The sequence below is a fragment of the Coptis chinensis genome, chromosome 1, assembly GCF_015680905.1.
Source record: "Coptis chinensis isolate HL-2020 chromosome 1, ASM1568090v1, whole genome shotgun sequence".
Classification (NCBI taxonomy): Eukaryota; Viridiplantae; Streptophyta; class Magnoliopsida; order Ranunculales; family Ranunculaceae; genus Coptis; species Coptis chinensis.
The window spans coordinates 1,217,518-1,232,927 of NC_141456.1; the positions used below are offsets into that span (position 1 = coordinate 1,217,518).

Consider the following 15,410-nt stretch of genomic DNA (forward strand, 5'->3'; position numbering starts at 1 on the left):
AGAGTTGCAGCACACCAACTTTTTTCTGTTTAAAGTTGAAAATTACCCATACAAAGTACACGAATCTTGTATTTTTGTAGCCATCATACAATCATATATAATTTCTTATCTATAAGCACACAAATGATGCTCTCTCATGATAAAAGGAACCAAAAAGTTTGATGCATGTCGAAGCTAAAAGAGAACTCACCATAAGAAGAGAAGAAAAGCTTTGGTCTCAAAATATTTGTAGACAACTTTGGTTAATTACTGGTTAAGATATTCTTTGGTTACAACTTTTAAAACGCCACTTAAGATATTCTTTCTGGGACAATGACCTTACTAGATATTTTCACCATTTGGTGGTGAAGCCTGGTTGGTTATCGAATCAACACATTCTTCTACATAATACGTATTTTGATTGTTTTAGGCATTTAGTGGATTTACCTAAATATCAGTAGGTTGTTTTAAATTTTGCCAAATCATTTCTGCTACATTTTTCTTCTCCATCGTTTAGGCTTTGAAGACATTGGTCGATAATCCCTAGTAGTACTCTACAAATAAGAATGACTGAAACTTCAAATAAGTCCAGGGCATACATCAAGACTTCAGTTAGTTTATGGTGTACATTTCCACCAGGAAGTGCTGAAATTCATTTTATAGGCCCGTGAACATTATCAAAAGGAGCCCCCATTTTGGCACAGGGTGGAGATCAAAGTACTATCCAGCTTGGAGAGCAAATCTTATACTAGAAAATAGTATATGTGTGGCCGTTAAGGAATAGACTCGTACACAAGTTGCACGAGTCCACGAACAACTTGTGGTTTTGGGAAGGATATGTGGAGTCATGGATCCATTCACCTGCCTCGCCTTAAACAAGCATCCAAGCATTAACCATCAATCTTTCAACCCAAACAAATAGAAAATGCTGAAGACTTTAGAGACCCATACATGTACTTATATTATACATTATGAATTTTTCCGATAAACAAGTGACACTTGCATCATCGTCCACATCAGCCTAATGTTTCTTCATTTCTAGTTTGCCAATCAAACTGTTACTTTTTTGAATTTTAGTAGCTTGCATGGGTCCCTTTTTTTCCTAATGGCCTTGAGCTACTCTTTCCTTGCATTGCCTGGGCATGATTTAAATGACCTTTTATCTTTTTACGTTCAAAATCTTCTTTATTACTTAGTCTACATAAACATATTCATACAACGAGCATGCAAGGGAAACAAGATGTAAGCATCTCTCTCTCTCTCTCTTCCTTAAGAAAATATATATGCTTCTTAATTTTTCTGGTAGCCATATTCTGGGATTCTTTCACTATGATCCCATGAATGATAAGTTGATCAAGTTTCTGTGATATGGAAATAAAGGTCTTGTGGCCAAGGTTGGTTGCTAATAAGATTCTAAAGAAGAGACGGGATAGCAACAATTTTGTCAGAGACTTCCCAAACAGCGGTGAGGACTCGATATCCGAAATCCAAAGCTCAGATCAAGAATCTCTCGTCTTCAAGGATACGAGAAACACCAAGAAATGCAAGTAAGCTATATATTACCTTCCCTTAGGTTCTTTCAGTGTCCATGTCATATAGTTGTTCACAACTTAACAATCCATCACATGCCATTGATCATTTAATGTACTTCCCAGATGTAACATCTCTGTAGTCTGTAGGTTCTAAGTTTTGGTTTCGATCATTTGTTTGGTTAGAGTGTTTGTTAGTACGTGGAACGTTGGGGGAGTGGCACCACCAGACGATTTAGACATGGACGATTGGTTGGACATGCGCAACAGCTCATGTGACATCTATGTGCTTGGGTAAGTTACTAACTTGATATCCTAAAGAAAGGTTTTAATTTGTATGCTAAACATTCCCCGAGAATGATGTATTACAAAACGGCCTTTCGCTTGTAGAAACTTGGAATGATCAACTGTGTTTGTATTATCTGATTTATATCGTAAGTACTTGTTGGCATTATTGTGATTCTCTTGATTCAGATTCCAAGAAATAGTGCCTCTCAACGCAGCAAATGTTCTAGGTGCTGAAAAGAACAGAATCTCCAGGAAATGGAATTCATTGGTTAGAGCAGCCCTACATAAGAACACAAGCACCTTCACTAGAAATGAAGAGGCCAAAGTGCATCCTATAGAAGGTGGCAGTTGTTCAAAGAAAAGAAACATCCCAATGGATTTCCAATGCGTCATAAGCAAGAATATGGTCGGACTATTAATCTGTGTTTGGGTTAGGAGTGAACTCCGGCAGTACGTCCAACATCCCAGTGTCTCATGTGTTGGATGTGGCATCATGGGTTGCTTCGGGAATAAGGTATTTAGAAAGACCCTCTCTCTCTCCCCTTTTGTTATAGATTATACGGTATTTAGAATATAATCATTCTGTTATAGGTCAACGTTCTAAACTTTCCGAGACAGACGACTATAATATATAGACTTTATACAAACAATAATTAGTCGATCAAGTAGCACCGACTTCATGTAATTCCTCAGTTATGAATTTATGATCCCATATGACGTCAAAAAAGGGTGTTCCCGACTTCCTGTGTGTTAAAAAAGGACCCGGTCTGATCCTTGGTCTAGCTGCTAGGACCATTTTTTTTTATATCAGAGGCTAGGACCATTTCATCAGATTGTTGCATTTCTTTGGTATTATTTCTTACTAACGCTAAAAAGTTTTTAAAAACATAGCAAAAATTTTAAACTGTTCTTTCTATTTTCATTTATTTTTTTTTTAAGTACTCATTTGAGTTAAATCTGCCACAAAGTTGATTTCGCTTAATGAATGAAATTTTGAACAACTTTAATGTAAACTTTAGATTTCTTATTCTGTATATGAATCTTTTGTACAGGGTTCAGTATCTGTTAGATTTTATCTGCGCGGCACAAGCTTCTGCTTTGTGTGTGGTCATTTAGCTTCAGGAGGAAAAGAAGGAGATGAGAAATATAGAAATTCAGATGCTGCAGAAATCTTGTCCCGAACAAGCTTTCCTCGTGGTCCTTTGCATGATTTGCCATCAAATATCCTAGATCACGAGTATGTAAAGCTACTCCCACCCTCTAAACTAATTGCCCTGCATGAGGTTAACTTCTTAACTAATTAATTAAGTTTAACTATAATTAGTAAGTAAGATGACAACATAGTCGCTAAAGTTAACTAGCCATTCAAAACTGGCGTAGGTCGGCCATTTTATTTATGTGTGTAATGTTGTCTGTTAATTTGAAACTAACCTTTTTATTAATCGAGCAGATGTTGATGTCTTTCTAGATTGTATGCTAATAGGCCGGTAGCTGTATATACATTTTTATTTTGTTTACCGACCTTCACTAAATTAGTGAGTTAAGCTAGCTGCTAAACAACCTAAAAAGGTTGATCTCTTAATTTGTTATATAGGGTGGTTAGCTATTAGAATGTTGTGATTCTCCTGATTAGAATCAGTTTATTTTTGGTATACCATCTCAAACTGTAGCCTAACTACCTGATTAAAGTGGTTAGTTTATAATTCATAGTTTTCTAACAGTCCAATTTTTATAATAATGAACTCGGAGTTTTTCTGAAGCTGTCCAACTATATATTTAAAATAGTAATTAATAATATCTTGTGAAATCTCAACTAACTATTCATGACTCCATGCAGTAGGGTAATTTTCCTCGGCGACTTAAATTATAGGATTTCCTTATCTGAGGAAACCACAAGATCACTAGTGGAGAATAAAGAATGGGACACCTTATTAGAAAACGATCAGGTATAAATTTTTTTTGCATTTATTAGCTAAGATGGAGTAATGAATATACTATGTTTGTATGTCTAACTATATTATCCTTGACATGTCAATGTTTCCCCTTTGACATACAGCTAAGAGTTGAGCTCATGGAGGGTAAAGTATTTGAAGGTTGGCATGAAGGTGCCATAAAATTCTCTCCCACATATAAATATTATCCTAATTTGGATGTATATTACGGTTGTGATAAAAGTAAAAAAGGCGAAAAGAGGCGTGCTCCTGCATGGTAAGTTTTCCCCAAAAGTCCTACCTGTAGTTCTAAAACTCGTTTAATGGTTTGGATTTCTTCATTTAAAGTTAACACATCCCAACTTTCCTAGCTATAAGTGTTTGCGGATGAGTTTGAGTAAAAATCTTTGATCGATCATGGTTCCCAATGCAGAACAAGATAAGCTTGTTTGTATATTTTCTTAGGTGTGACCGGATTATATGGTTTGGCAAGGGGTTAGAGCAAAAGGAGTACAACAGAGGTGAATCTATGCTATCTGATCACAGACCAGTTTGGGCTATTTTCACAGCTGAAGTGGAGAATGTAAGCAGAAATTCGAAAGAATTCAAAAGCTGCTTTTTATCTGATAGATTTGAAAGAAGACCAAATTTTTTCGAACTATTTTCTAGTGATGAGTTTATCTCTAAGGCCAGATCAAGCTTTCGAATTAAGGGTAGCTTAGCCCGTTCTTTTTGATGTTGATATTTGGAAAAGTTCACTGGCTTGAGAGTGGAAACATTAATCACTAGTTTCCAAAGTGACTTGTATAGATATATTATAATTAACAGTTTGTTATATTTCCTTATTTGTAAGTATAATTGACTATAGGTTGATCAAGCGCATAACTTTAATACTCCAACTGTTGTTGTCTAGCAGACTACGAGACTAGGACCATATAAATCAGTCCGAAAACGAATTACAGAAGAAATGCTGATAATCTAAAGACAGATTTTGGGCATTCAGAAAATAAATTAAAAACTGTTGCTCAACATTGAGGCATTGAGCACGTATATTAGGACATATAATATAATATTACTTTAAAATACTAACAATGGGAGATATTGGTACAACTAATCCTAGCTTAACTTCTACCTAAACGCCTAATCACCATTCTCAACCAATCACCAGGTGAAAGTGTCCAGTGGGAGCGACCTTGGGAGCCAACCTCACAAGGCCCAATGGCCAATGCCAATTGACACCTACATAAACCACAACAGCAAAGTTTAAGAAAAAGTCCCCTACCGAACTTGAGCAAAGTCTCACTCTTCCAAGACTGAATAAAAATCCCCAACATACATTTTGGCCTTGACGTAGAGATATTGAGATCCCTCATTCTCAAGTCTCAACTGCCATGCCAATAAGTTCTTATTAATAGTAAACTGTTGAATTATTCCTAATTGAGGCAACTGAAAATAGCACAAAAATGAGCTCTTGGGGGAAATAGGAAAAGATGGGCTCAGATATTAATCAAATAGTACAACTACTGTTCCTATCAAAACAAAACAAAAAAAAAATAGTACAACTATTGAGGTCTACATTTCTGCATCTATATCAGTATTTGCTCACCAGTGTCAGCAAATTAGAAACTATACATGTAGAAAATTTGATGCCATAGGCGAAATATTGACCCACGATACTGAAAAATTAGCCACGATATTTCAGTACTCACTATGGGCCGTGAGCGTATATCAAATATGGGCCTAAAACGAATTACGGGTCTATGTGAATTTGGAGAACAGAATTCATACATAAGAGCATCATCAACGCATTGTTATTTTCTATTGTGACACATCAGCGTTTTTAGGAAATCAAAATAGTCAAAAACGAATCACGTACCAACGCGAAATAAGAAAAATTCTTGTTTCCGTTTGGCACGGCTAAAGTCGTCTCAGCCAGACATGATTCTTTTATAAACGGCACAAGTTGTCCCGTCAATCAATTCCCTCCATTTTTATGGCGCCAACCCATTTTCGCACTCATCGTTTCCCTCCACTTTCTACGCTATATATCACAGATGAATCATAGGTGAAGCATCCATCATTTCTTCATCTCCTCTCATCAATCAAATTTTTTATATTTTGTCATGGGTTCTAGTAGTCATAATAGCAATTGGTGCGAAAGATTAAGTGAATTAATTTTGACGACGATGTTGAAAATACCGCAATCGTTCAACAAATGCAAAGTGATGCAGTTGTAGCGGCGTCAATGATTCCGGCTTTCAACGCTTTATCTGTACCAAAATGGGGTGGATCTGTTGATGGTAGAGAGAATACACTAACCGCGATCGTTTTGGTGCGCATGAACGGTTAGTGACTGATTATTTTGCTGATAGACCAACTTATAAAACAGGTAAGTTTCATTGTAGGTTTCGTATGAGAAGACCACTTTTTAACAATATATTGGAAGTTGTCACTAATTTTGATCCATATTTTAAGCCTTTTTGTGATGCTCTTGGTTTGCCTGGGGTTTCGGGTTTGGTAAAATGACGGTACCGCAATACGATGCTTGCTTATGGTTGTCCAGCTGATTCAATGGATCACTGGATAAAACTTGCTGAGAGTACGGCCCAAGAATCACTTCATCATTTCTGCAATGCAGTTGTCAACTATTTTGAAGAACAATACCTGAGAAGCCCAACGGAAGAAGATGTAACACGTTTGTTTGCAGTAGGTGAAGAACGCGGTTGGCCAGGTATGTTGGGTAGTTTAGACTGTATGCACTGGGTATGGAAAAATTGTCCAACTGCGTGGCATGGAACTTATTTGGGCCATGCTAGAAAAGCGACTATGATTTTGGAAGCAGTTGTAGACCAGGATCGGAGCTATGGTTTTGGCACGCATACTTTGGAATGGCTGGATCGTGTAATGATCTTAATGTGTTTGATAATTCTCATTTATTTGATAATTTAGTCAGAGGAACAGCTCCAGCTTGTGTTTATCAAGTTAATAACAATCCTTACAACATGTTACAACATGGGCTACTACCTTGTTGATGGAATATATCGACCATGGGCTACACTGATTCAAACAATCCCATCTCCTTCTACTCCTATGGATACTAACTTTGCAAAAGCGCAAGAAGCAACTCGTAAGGATGTGGAACGTGGTTTTGGTGTTTTACAGGCTAGATTTGCAATTGTTAGCAGGCCTGCTCGTCAGTGGGACAAAGGAGCTCTATCCCGTATAATGAAGACATGTATTATACTTCATAACATGATTGTTGAGAATGAACGTAATGTATAACTTCCAAAGTGGAAACCACCTTCAGATGAAGGTTGCGGCATGAAGTTGAGATGCAGAGTAATGACCATCTGTTTGTGCAAAACATGGTAGCCAGGACATTAAGTATTCATTGTTGAGCTACTAATCAACAATTGAAGAATGATCTGGTTGAACATCATTGGGCACGTTATGGTGCACGCCACAACCAAAGGAACAACTAATAAGTTTGTTTAAGTTTGTTAACTGTGTTTTTTAAGTGTGATTTCTGTATTTTCTGTTAACTGTACTTTCATCAAGTTTGTTTAAGTTTGATTTGTCTTAGTTGAATTTTCTGTTAACTGTGTTTTTTAAGTGTGCTTTATGTATTTTCTGTTAAGTGTACTTTTATCAAGTTTGTTTTGTTTAAATAAAATTGTGATTTGTTGAATAAGATTTGCACATACTTGGAATTAAAAACATTATAACTAAAAATCATCATCTTCATATTATTCATTTTCATCCCTCAGAAATGGATTGGGATAGAGTGGTCGTGTACCACGAGACTGACTAGCATTGTTTGTTGATCCAGAAGAAGAAAAAGACCCAAACTATTGAGAATGATGGGTTGGAATGTATGGACTAGGAGGGGTTGGAATATATGGAGTAGAAGAGGTTGGATAATTAGGAATAGAAGGAGCAGCAGTAATACCTTGTTCTTGTTCAACCCACTTATGATAGATAGCTGTTTGCTTAGCTTCTCAAAATGTCAGTTGAATACCGCTAAACTTGCTTAGATCAAGCATCATGATATCTTGTTCTTTCTATGCTTCAAGTCTCAATATTTCGTCTTCTTTTTCCTTTTTCATTAAGAGGAACATTTGTCGTTTTAGCTCTGTTTGTTCTTGCAGATATTTTGCAGTTGTAAGTTGATTGTATCTGACCTCCTTCAGAGTTTGTGCCATTTGGTGCGCAACTTCATCAGCATCTCTTTTCTTAAACTTTCTTTCCTTTGGCTGTTTTTCTGATCCGGGCACTTCCCTCGATGGTTAACTTTCTTCATCTAACGAAATATTGGCTATTCCAATATTGTTTGCGGTTGATCTACCACTGATGCCACCACTAACATCACTACTAGAAGTGGTTCTCTGTTTTTTAGAACTACTATCACTTCTAGTTTGATAGAAATGATTCCATTTTGGACTTAAAATTAAAATCTAATAACAATGCTCAAATTTAAAATGTTCCTTTTGAACAGTTAAAAAAATAGTACGAACTCGTGACATTGTATCATCCGCATTAGTACCAATAGCATTCATTCTCAATTGTTGATCATAATAACCTTGAAATAAAGTTACCGCATGTTGGATGATGTGAAAACGCGCTTGAACCGATCCACCAGTTCGTGGTTGCCCTGCATGACCAAGTTGGCTCATACGCTTGTTCATTTCATTAGCAATTTTCTCAAAAAAAACATGCCTATTTTGGCCCGTTCCAACAACTGCATCTTCTGAAATAAAAATCTAACTATGACATAAAATTTCATCTTCAACAGTTGTGAAATTTTTTGAACGACCTTGAACATAGGTATGTTGGTTGTTTTCTTGGCTTTGGTTTTCACTATTTCTACCACCTCTATTTCCTCTACCTCTAGACCTTTGTGAAGACATTTTGTGATTTTGGTGAAGAATAAAAGAAGAAAGAAGAAGATGAAGTGAATTGGTGAAAAATGAGTTAAGCATATATGCAATATATATAGGCCCAGTCCAACGGAACTAAATATAGACGTTAATTCTAACGGTACAAAATAGAACCGTTTTCATTTTTTATTAAAGAAAAACAAAAAAATGTTGGGCAGCTAAAGTAGACCCATTATAACGCCCGTATTTAAAATACGTATTTATCTATTAATTAATTAATTAATTTAATTATTTATTTAAAATTGGTTGGATTGGATTTGGGATATGTGGGCCTGATTTCTGGGCCCGAGTCTGTATTGGGCTTAGGTTTCAAACCCAAGTATATAATCACATTGTTCTAGAGAATAGGGTTCTGGGATAATAAAAAAATAATAAAAATGGAGGCGGCTTGTTTGCTCGAGCGTTGGAGTAACGACTCGACTCGACTAGGAGGAATTAAGTAGGAGTCGTTAATTATCTGGTGAGTAGTTAGTTTTTCTACTTCACCGTATACAGAAACAGTTTACTATCCCATGTTTTCACTTAATTTTTACTGTTCATTATTCGGGGTCCTGTCTGTTGTTAAAACTCTATTGAAAACTGTTGTGTTGTTAAAACTCGAACTCTGAAATTTGAGATTTAGAACTGTCGAACCTGGTTTGGGCCCGTTAATGGTGTCCCGAGCCCAAGATGGAGAGAACAACCTGCCGTTTGGTTGACCTCATCTTTTATTGTGGTTTTGAATGGGTTGTTTGATGTCGGGGGTTATATGTTTGATGTTGGTTATTGGTGTTTGGGTGGGTGCTGTTGCAGGTGGAAGAAGGCGTTAATGGCGCCGATGGAGAGTTTTGGGAAAACTTGGTTTGGCTGTTTTTGGTTTAATTTGAGTTGTGGGGCTTGCATCTAGACTAAAATCGATGGGTTTATGGTTGATTGTAGTGTGTGGGTGAGTACTGATGTATGGGGATGTGGAAGTTTGGAGGAGGCGCTATCCAGTTTGAAGGAGGCGCGATCCAGTTTGAAGGAGGGGATGTGAGGTGAGGAATCGAGTTAAGTTGGAGCTTTCATTAAAGCTATAGGGTTTTTGATTTGGAGCAAAACCGCTGGAAGGAGGAGATGAGGGGTGGTGGCCGGCGCGAGCTGGTGCGGTGGAGGAAGAAGCCTGATGGAGAAGATGACTTGTTGGTCAGTTGGGCTTGGGATTTGGGCTTTGGGCCAAAGCCTTTAGATTTTAGTTGTTGGGCCAGTTTATTATGTTTTGTTTGGGCCCGGTTTAGTTTAAGTTGTTTGGGCCAACAATTCATTTGTTTTGGTTGGGCCGGTTTTGATATAAGTTTTTGGGTCTAAACACTAGTTAGTTGTTGGACCGGATTAATCTTTTGTTTAGGACCAGTTTAGTTTAAGTTGTGGACCAGTTTTAGTTTAAATGCTAGGCCGGTTTCAGTTTAATTCTCTGGGGCGAACCCATTTGTGTTTGGAGCCAGTTTCTAATTTGGTTTTGGGACGGTCCATATAACCTAAAATAGATCTAATTGGGTCTTTAAATGTTTAGACTTTTAGGGCCGGGTTCTAAGGTTTGGGTTTGGGCTTGGCTAGTTGGGTCCGAGCCATTTTCCTTAGTCCTGAGCCCATGAGCCATGCACCTTTGACTTTAGCCATGAACCATGGCTATGACCATGAACTTGTTGATCATGGAAACGACAGTTTGACTTGGACAATAATGCGTTGACTTTGATCTTTGACCATTGACCGTTGACTGTTGACTGTGGGCTGTTGACTTTTTTCAGTTTTTTTCATATATTTAAGAATATGGACAAATGTAGTAATAAAATATTGTCGAAAATTGTATAATTTGGTTGTCATTATCTAGGAATGATTTGACGTTGATATTGTGTATATTTTGACACGTGACGAGATAGAAACTTTAGGAGATATAATATTCCTAAAACGCAATAAAAATGTTATGCGATACGTTTGAAGCAATTGTGACATTATCTAATATGTCGGGATATATATATTAAATGCAATAGTTTTGGAGAAATAAATGTATAAACGCTCCATTATTTTATCTGTGAGATGCTACTAGGATGTAGTATAGTATTTGTGGATATTTCCCACGGGATTGTGGTGTAGTGCAATAATATATTGGCACGTGAAAGAATGAAAGTGGTTATGAGATATATTGAGATATTTCTAAATATTATGGCTTAGTGCAATATATAATTGGCACGTGAAATAATAAGTTTCGAGATTTGATATAGAGATATTCGGATAGCGTGCAATGAATAGTATTGGCACGTAATAATGTGGATTGTATTATAACGAGAAATGTTGAGCTTCAGTACAATTAAGTATACTGGCATGGGATAGAATAAGAATTATTCTGAGATATATATGTCTGACACTTGAATAAATTACGTAACGAAAATCCTAGAACTTAACCTAGCTACCACAACTCATGTGATTTGGGCCTTCTGGCGTTTCAGTGAATCTGAATGGCCCTTTGGGGGAAAGTAATTGGATTGGCCCTTCCGCATTTCAAGAATCTGAATGCCCTTTTCCGGGCGTAGATTTAATAGTGGCTTGATTATTCCGTTCGCAAAATTAGAACGAGATGCGCGATATTTTATGCCGAATAGTGGCAGTACTTGCATAATGGCTTTCGTGTGAGGGTTATCTGGTGTGCGGCATCTCGCTTAGGGTAGTTACGCACGGAGTGGTTCATTATGTGAGGGGAGGCATGTGGATGTACATGTTCGGCGTTGGGAAGCGATTGTGGTAGCCAGAGAAACTAGGTAAGACATAGTTACGACGTGATTTTAGGGACACGCAAAGAAAGCCTTAATTAATATAATTATGGTAATGTGTTGGTTAATAATATATCTTTAAATATATGATTGGATAGAGTTTTGCAGAAGGGTGGGTCAAACTAATTATTTGGGGAGAGACGACCTACTCTGTAATTGAGCATGAAATGCGATACGGATATAATATGCTTGATTGGTTATTTGTTTAGTTAGAACTTAAGGCGCCTCAATGGAAGAACTACATGCCTTTTTATTATGTGTATGGTTTGTTATGTGGTTAGTGGGAAGTTAAGGCGCCTCAGTGGAGGAACTACCTGCCTTATTTATTGTAGTTAAGAATGTCGTATTAGTTGTTGGAAATTAAGGCGCCTCGGTGGAGGAACTAACTGCCTTATGGTCTGTGTATGTTTATGTATAAATATATGTTGTATTTTAGAGTTACTCACACCAGCATTTTTATAATGCTGACCCGATTTGCATGTTTGCTTATTGTTGATAAGTCTTGACAGGTTTAGTGTTGAAAAAGGTTGGTTGCTGCTTGTGGTTTGCGTTAGCGTTGCATTTCAGGATATGTTTTATTTTCCCTTGAGGTGATATAAATTTTCAGTTGAGACAAAGTTATTTGTATTTTCATTTGTAAATTTAAATAAAGAGTTATTGAAAAGAGATTTGTAACCTAATCTTATTTGAAATTTTTGTAATGAAGATGACTTTTGTTTAAGTTAAAATTTTTATTGGTTTTTAATTATCTGCATATTTAAACTGTTTATGGGTTTTTCGGAGTTGAGAGTGCGTCACACCTCGAAGATTGAAGAGTCGGGAACAAATATTGTTTTTTCCGAATTCTGTCGAAATTGGGGGTGTGACACCCATCCCACTCTTGGACGGGTCAAGTTGTCCCGTGCACACAATTTCTACTCTTGGACGGGTCAAGTTTTCCCATGCACACCATTTCTATATTCTTCACCAATTTGGCTCCAGTTTTGACAATTCTTAAAATCAAAACGATCATTTAACAATATGTTGGTGATGAAAATTGCTATAAAAATTGTCAACTGTCACATTGAAAATGAAAAATAGCAATGTGTTGATGATGCTCTAAGAGCAAGTCCAATAGGGGTTATATGGGCTGCTAAATGCAAATATAGCACCCCAACCACAAAAATGTCATTCCAATAGGACTGCTAAAAGGGTTTTAAATTTGGAAGGAGTAAAAAACCCAGCAAAAAATAAGACCTTCGCTAGCGGCTGCCATAATAAGTTTCGGAATACAGACATCATAGTTTTTGCCGTCTGTTGGTTATTATTATACAGACAGCAGAAACTATACCGTTTGTCTTCTATTTTAATAAAATGGATGGACGGTGCCCTCGTATCCCGAAATTAACAACTGCTAAAATTCTCCAATTGGACTGGTTTTTTGAATTGTCCTGCCAAATTTAGTTGGGCTGCTAAAGGGTGGCACCTTTTAGCTGCCCATTATTGGACTTGCTCTAACCAACTGCTTGTAACTTCAATACAAAAGTGAAAGGGAGCGCGAACTTCCCGCTGCTAACGTGGTGTTGTTAGTTACGAAAACCATTTTCACCCACCTTCTTCCCTTTTCAACCATCGTCTCTATTCCTCTATTCTTTTCTATTTCCAGAAATTCCTAATCACTCTATTTTCATTTTTTCATCCTCTCAAATGTCGGTATGTCGATCACATTTTTAATTCTTCCTTTACTATTTTTTTGTCATAGAGTTCCATTTGATATAAGTGATCTGTGCATTTTGGATTTTAATTGTGAATCTCCTTGTTTGAACGTTTTTATCTTTCTCGTGACAATTATTTGGAGTTCTTAATTATTTATTTTAGGCCATGTTGGTATGGCCTTGAAAATTATGACATTATATTCCACCATACTTAGTCGCGAATTGGCCTATAGTTGGCCTGTCCCAATCATCCTAGACGAATCTATGTAGGCTTATAGGTTCATAGGCGTATTGTGGAAATTTTTGTTCAACTCCATGTCTATATGTAACTACGCAGTCCCTTTTTACATTTTTGGATTGGTTCATTGTGGAAGATAGACAGATAGTGCTTTTTGTAGATAGTTTTTCCTTTGATTTTATTAACTTTGATGACGTACTTAGTTTGACATGTATGTGTAGGTTCCCATAGACCATAGTGATCCAAGGAAAGGAATGGATCCTCAGTTAGATCCTTCAGCCAATTGGACAATCAATGTATCTGAACTGAAGGTAAAAAAAATGGAATTTCGTATTATGGTGTTTGTATACTAGAGTGATTTTTTTTTTTTGGTACTACTCTAAATTATACACATCGGACTGTTTACGGTATAATATGAGGTACATACATGCTGACTAACAAAGAATCAGTAGGCTGTAAGAAGTGCAGCTGCATACCAAATAACTGGTTCACTCTATTGCACTATCTGCTGATCGAGTACTGGCATTTTATTTGTTTTGCTTTTCTTGTAATCCTCATTCCATTTGTTGTGTCCGGTCACAGATAAGAACAGTGAAGGTTAGCAACATTTCACTAGCAGCAACTGAATTGGATATCAAAGAATTTTTCTCATTCTCTGGGAACATTCAGCACATTGAAATGCAAAGGTCAGGCTTCTTACATCTACTGTACAACTCATGTTCTTATCATAGTTATTCTGAAGAATTATCTTTCTCTTTTGCAGCGAGTCTGAAATGTCCCAGCTCGCATATGTTACCTTCAAGTATTCACAAGGAGCAGAGACAGCATTGCTTCTGGCGGTGTGTACAAGTCCCAGATGAGGAACTTTGATTGTTTGCAAGTCTTAGAAATTTTTGTTGGAATTTTATGCGCAGGCATAGTAATTTTCAATGTCTTATGATCCGTTAGATAATTTCATCTATTTGTTGATGCAGGGTTCCACCATAAAAGATCTTCCTGTCACTATAACACCCATCGACAATTATCAATTGCCTCCTGATGTTTTTTCACAAAGCTCGGTAAATTTAATGATATGGATGTTGAATACAATACTTATAGTAACTATAGAATACAAATACTGTTAATGTCTGTACCTTTGGTTTTCTAGAGAAGCAGTTTTTTCTCATGTCGTTCCTTAATTTGTTTTTTTTTCCACTCTGAAGGAGACGATACACTCCGATCCTGATTCAACTGTTCGAAAGGCTGAGGATGTGGTTAGTAGCATGCTCGCAAAGGGATTCAGCTTGGGAAAGGACGCTCTTAACAAGGCTAAGACCTTTGATGAACGGCTCCATTTGACATCGAATGCCTCTGCAACTGTTGCATCAATTGATAAGAAGATAGGCCTGAGTGAGAAGATAGGTATTGGGACAGCTGTAGTTAATGAAAAGGTAAGGGAGGTGGATGAGTTGTTTCAGGTGTCTGAGAAGACTAGGTTGGCCTTTGCTGTTGCTGAACAGAAGGCAACAAGTGCAAGTTCTGCCATCTTGAACAACCAGTATGTCTCAACTGGTGCATCTTGGGTATCTGGTGCCATCAGTAAGGTCGCTAGAGCAGCTGAAGATGTAAGCCTTATGACCAAGGAGAAACTGGAGAAGGCTGAGGAGGAGAAGAAGGATATGTTATACAAAGAGAGGACTGGGGTTGTTAGTGACTTTGCGCAGCTCCAGCTTGACGAGTCTGCAGCTTCGCCTCCAGTTGTCCCACTTGATAACTCTTTTGATGGGAAGCTGGGGAATATATGACTGGTGAAGTTTGTATTTTGGGGACCTGAGCTCGGACTCGTTGTTTACTCCAGTATGTTCATTTTCTTCTTTTGCTACGTGAATTCTGTTGATCTTGTTTTTTTAGCACAGATGTTGTATTTCATGTTGATATGTAGATATACATTTTCTTTTTGTTTGGTTCTTAACAGACAAGAAGCAAGTTATCTTGAATTACTGGTTTCTATAAATGAAGCTATTCTTTTTGTTACGGTTTTCTTTTGCG

The 15,410-nt window shown here is 37.1% G+C and overlaps 2 protein-coding genes across 3 annotated transcripts; both read left to right on the forward strand.

The window, feature by feature from the left end:
- The first annotated feature begins 1,039 nt into the window (after positions 1 to 1,039).
- On the forward strand, positions 1,040 to 4,623 carry LOC147521105 (DNAse I-like superfamily protein). Of its 2 annotated transcripts, none has more exons than XM_086591250.1 (8): positions 1,040 to 1,221; positions 1,360 to 1,526; positions 1,695 to 1,802; positions 1,983 to 2,310; positions 2,849 to 3,033; positions 3,634 to 3,742; positions 3,853 to 4,004; positions 4,193 to 4,623. In XM_086591250.1, the coding sequence occupies exons 1-8, from the start codon at positions 1,204 to 1,206 to the stop codon at positions 4,461 to 4,463; spliced, it is 1,338 nt and encodes a 445-aa protein (XP_086447376.1). In that variant the 5' UTR covers positions 1,040 to 1,203; the 3' UTR covers positions 4,464 to 4,623. The 2 variants fall into 2 exon arrangements, with proteins under 2 accessions (XP_086447376.1, XP_086447453.1); XM_086591327.1 differs by having other exon boundaries at positions 1,071 to 1,221; positions 3,637 to 3,742.
- An 8,311-nt stretch (positions 4,624 to 12,934) lies between these two features.
- On the forward strand, positions 12,935 to 15,395 carry LOC147521106 (binding partner of ACD11 1-like). Its single transcript, XM_086558610.1, has 6 exons — positions 12,935 to 13,142; positions 13,604 to 13,693; positions 13,965 to 14,068; positions 14,146 to 14,221; positions 14,357 to 14,440; positions 14,585 to 15,395. The coding sequence occupies exons 1-6, from the start codon at positions 13,137 to 13,139 to the stop codon at positions 15,164 to 15,166; spliced, it is 942 nt and encodes a 313-aa protein (XP_086414736.1). The 5' UTR covers positions 12,935 to 13,136; the 3' UTR covers positions 15,167 to 15,395.
- The last annotated feature ends 15 nt before the right edge of the window (positions 15,396 to 15,410 follow it).

Bases quoted from the DNA above. Each gene is read 5' to 3' on its own strand.
- LOC147521106 (XM_086558610.1), top strand. The intron at 14,069-14,145 runs GTCAGGCTTCTT...TCTCTTTTGCAG, and splicing joins CAGCACATTGAAATGCAAAG to CGAGTCTGAAATGTCCCAGC. The intron at 14,441-14,584 runs GTAAATTTAATG...TCCACTCTGAAG, and splicing joins ATGTTTTTTCACAAAGCTCG to GAGACGATACACTCCGATCC.
- LOC147521105 (XM_086591250.1), top strand. The intron at 1,803-1,982 runs GTAAGTTACTAA...CTCTTGATTCAG, and splicing joins TGTGACATCTATGTGCTTGG to ATTCCAAGAAATAGTGCCTC. The intron at 4,005-4,192 runs GTAAGTTTTCCC...ATATTTTCTTAG, and splicing joins AAGAGGCGTGCTCCTGCATG to GTGTGACCGGATTATATGGT.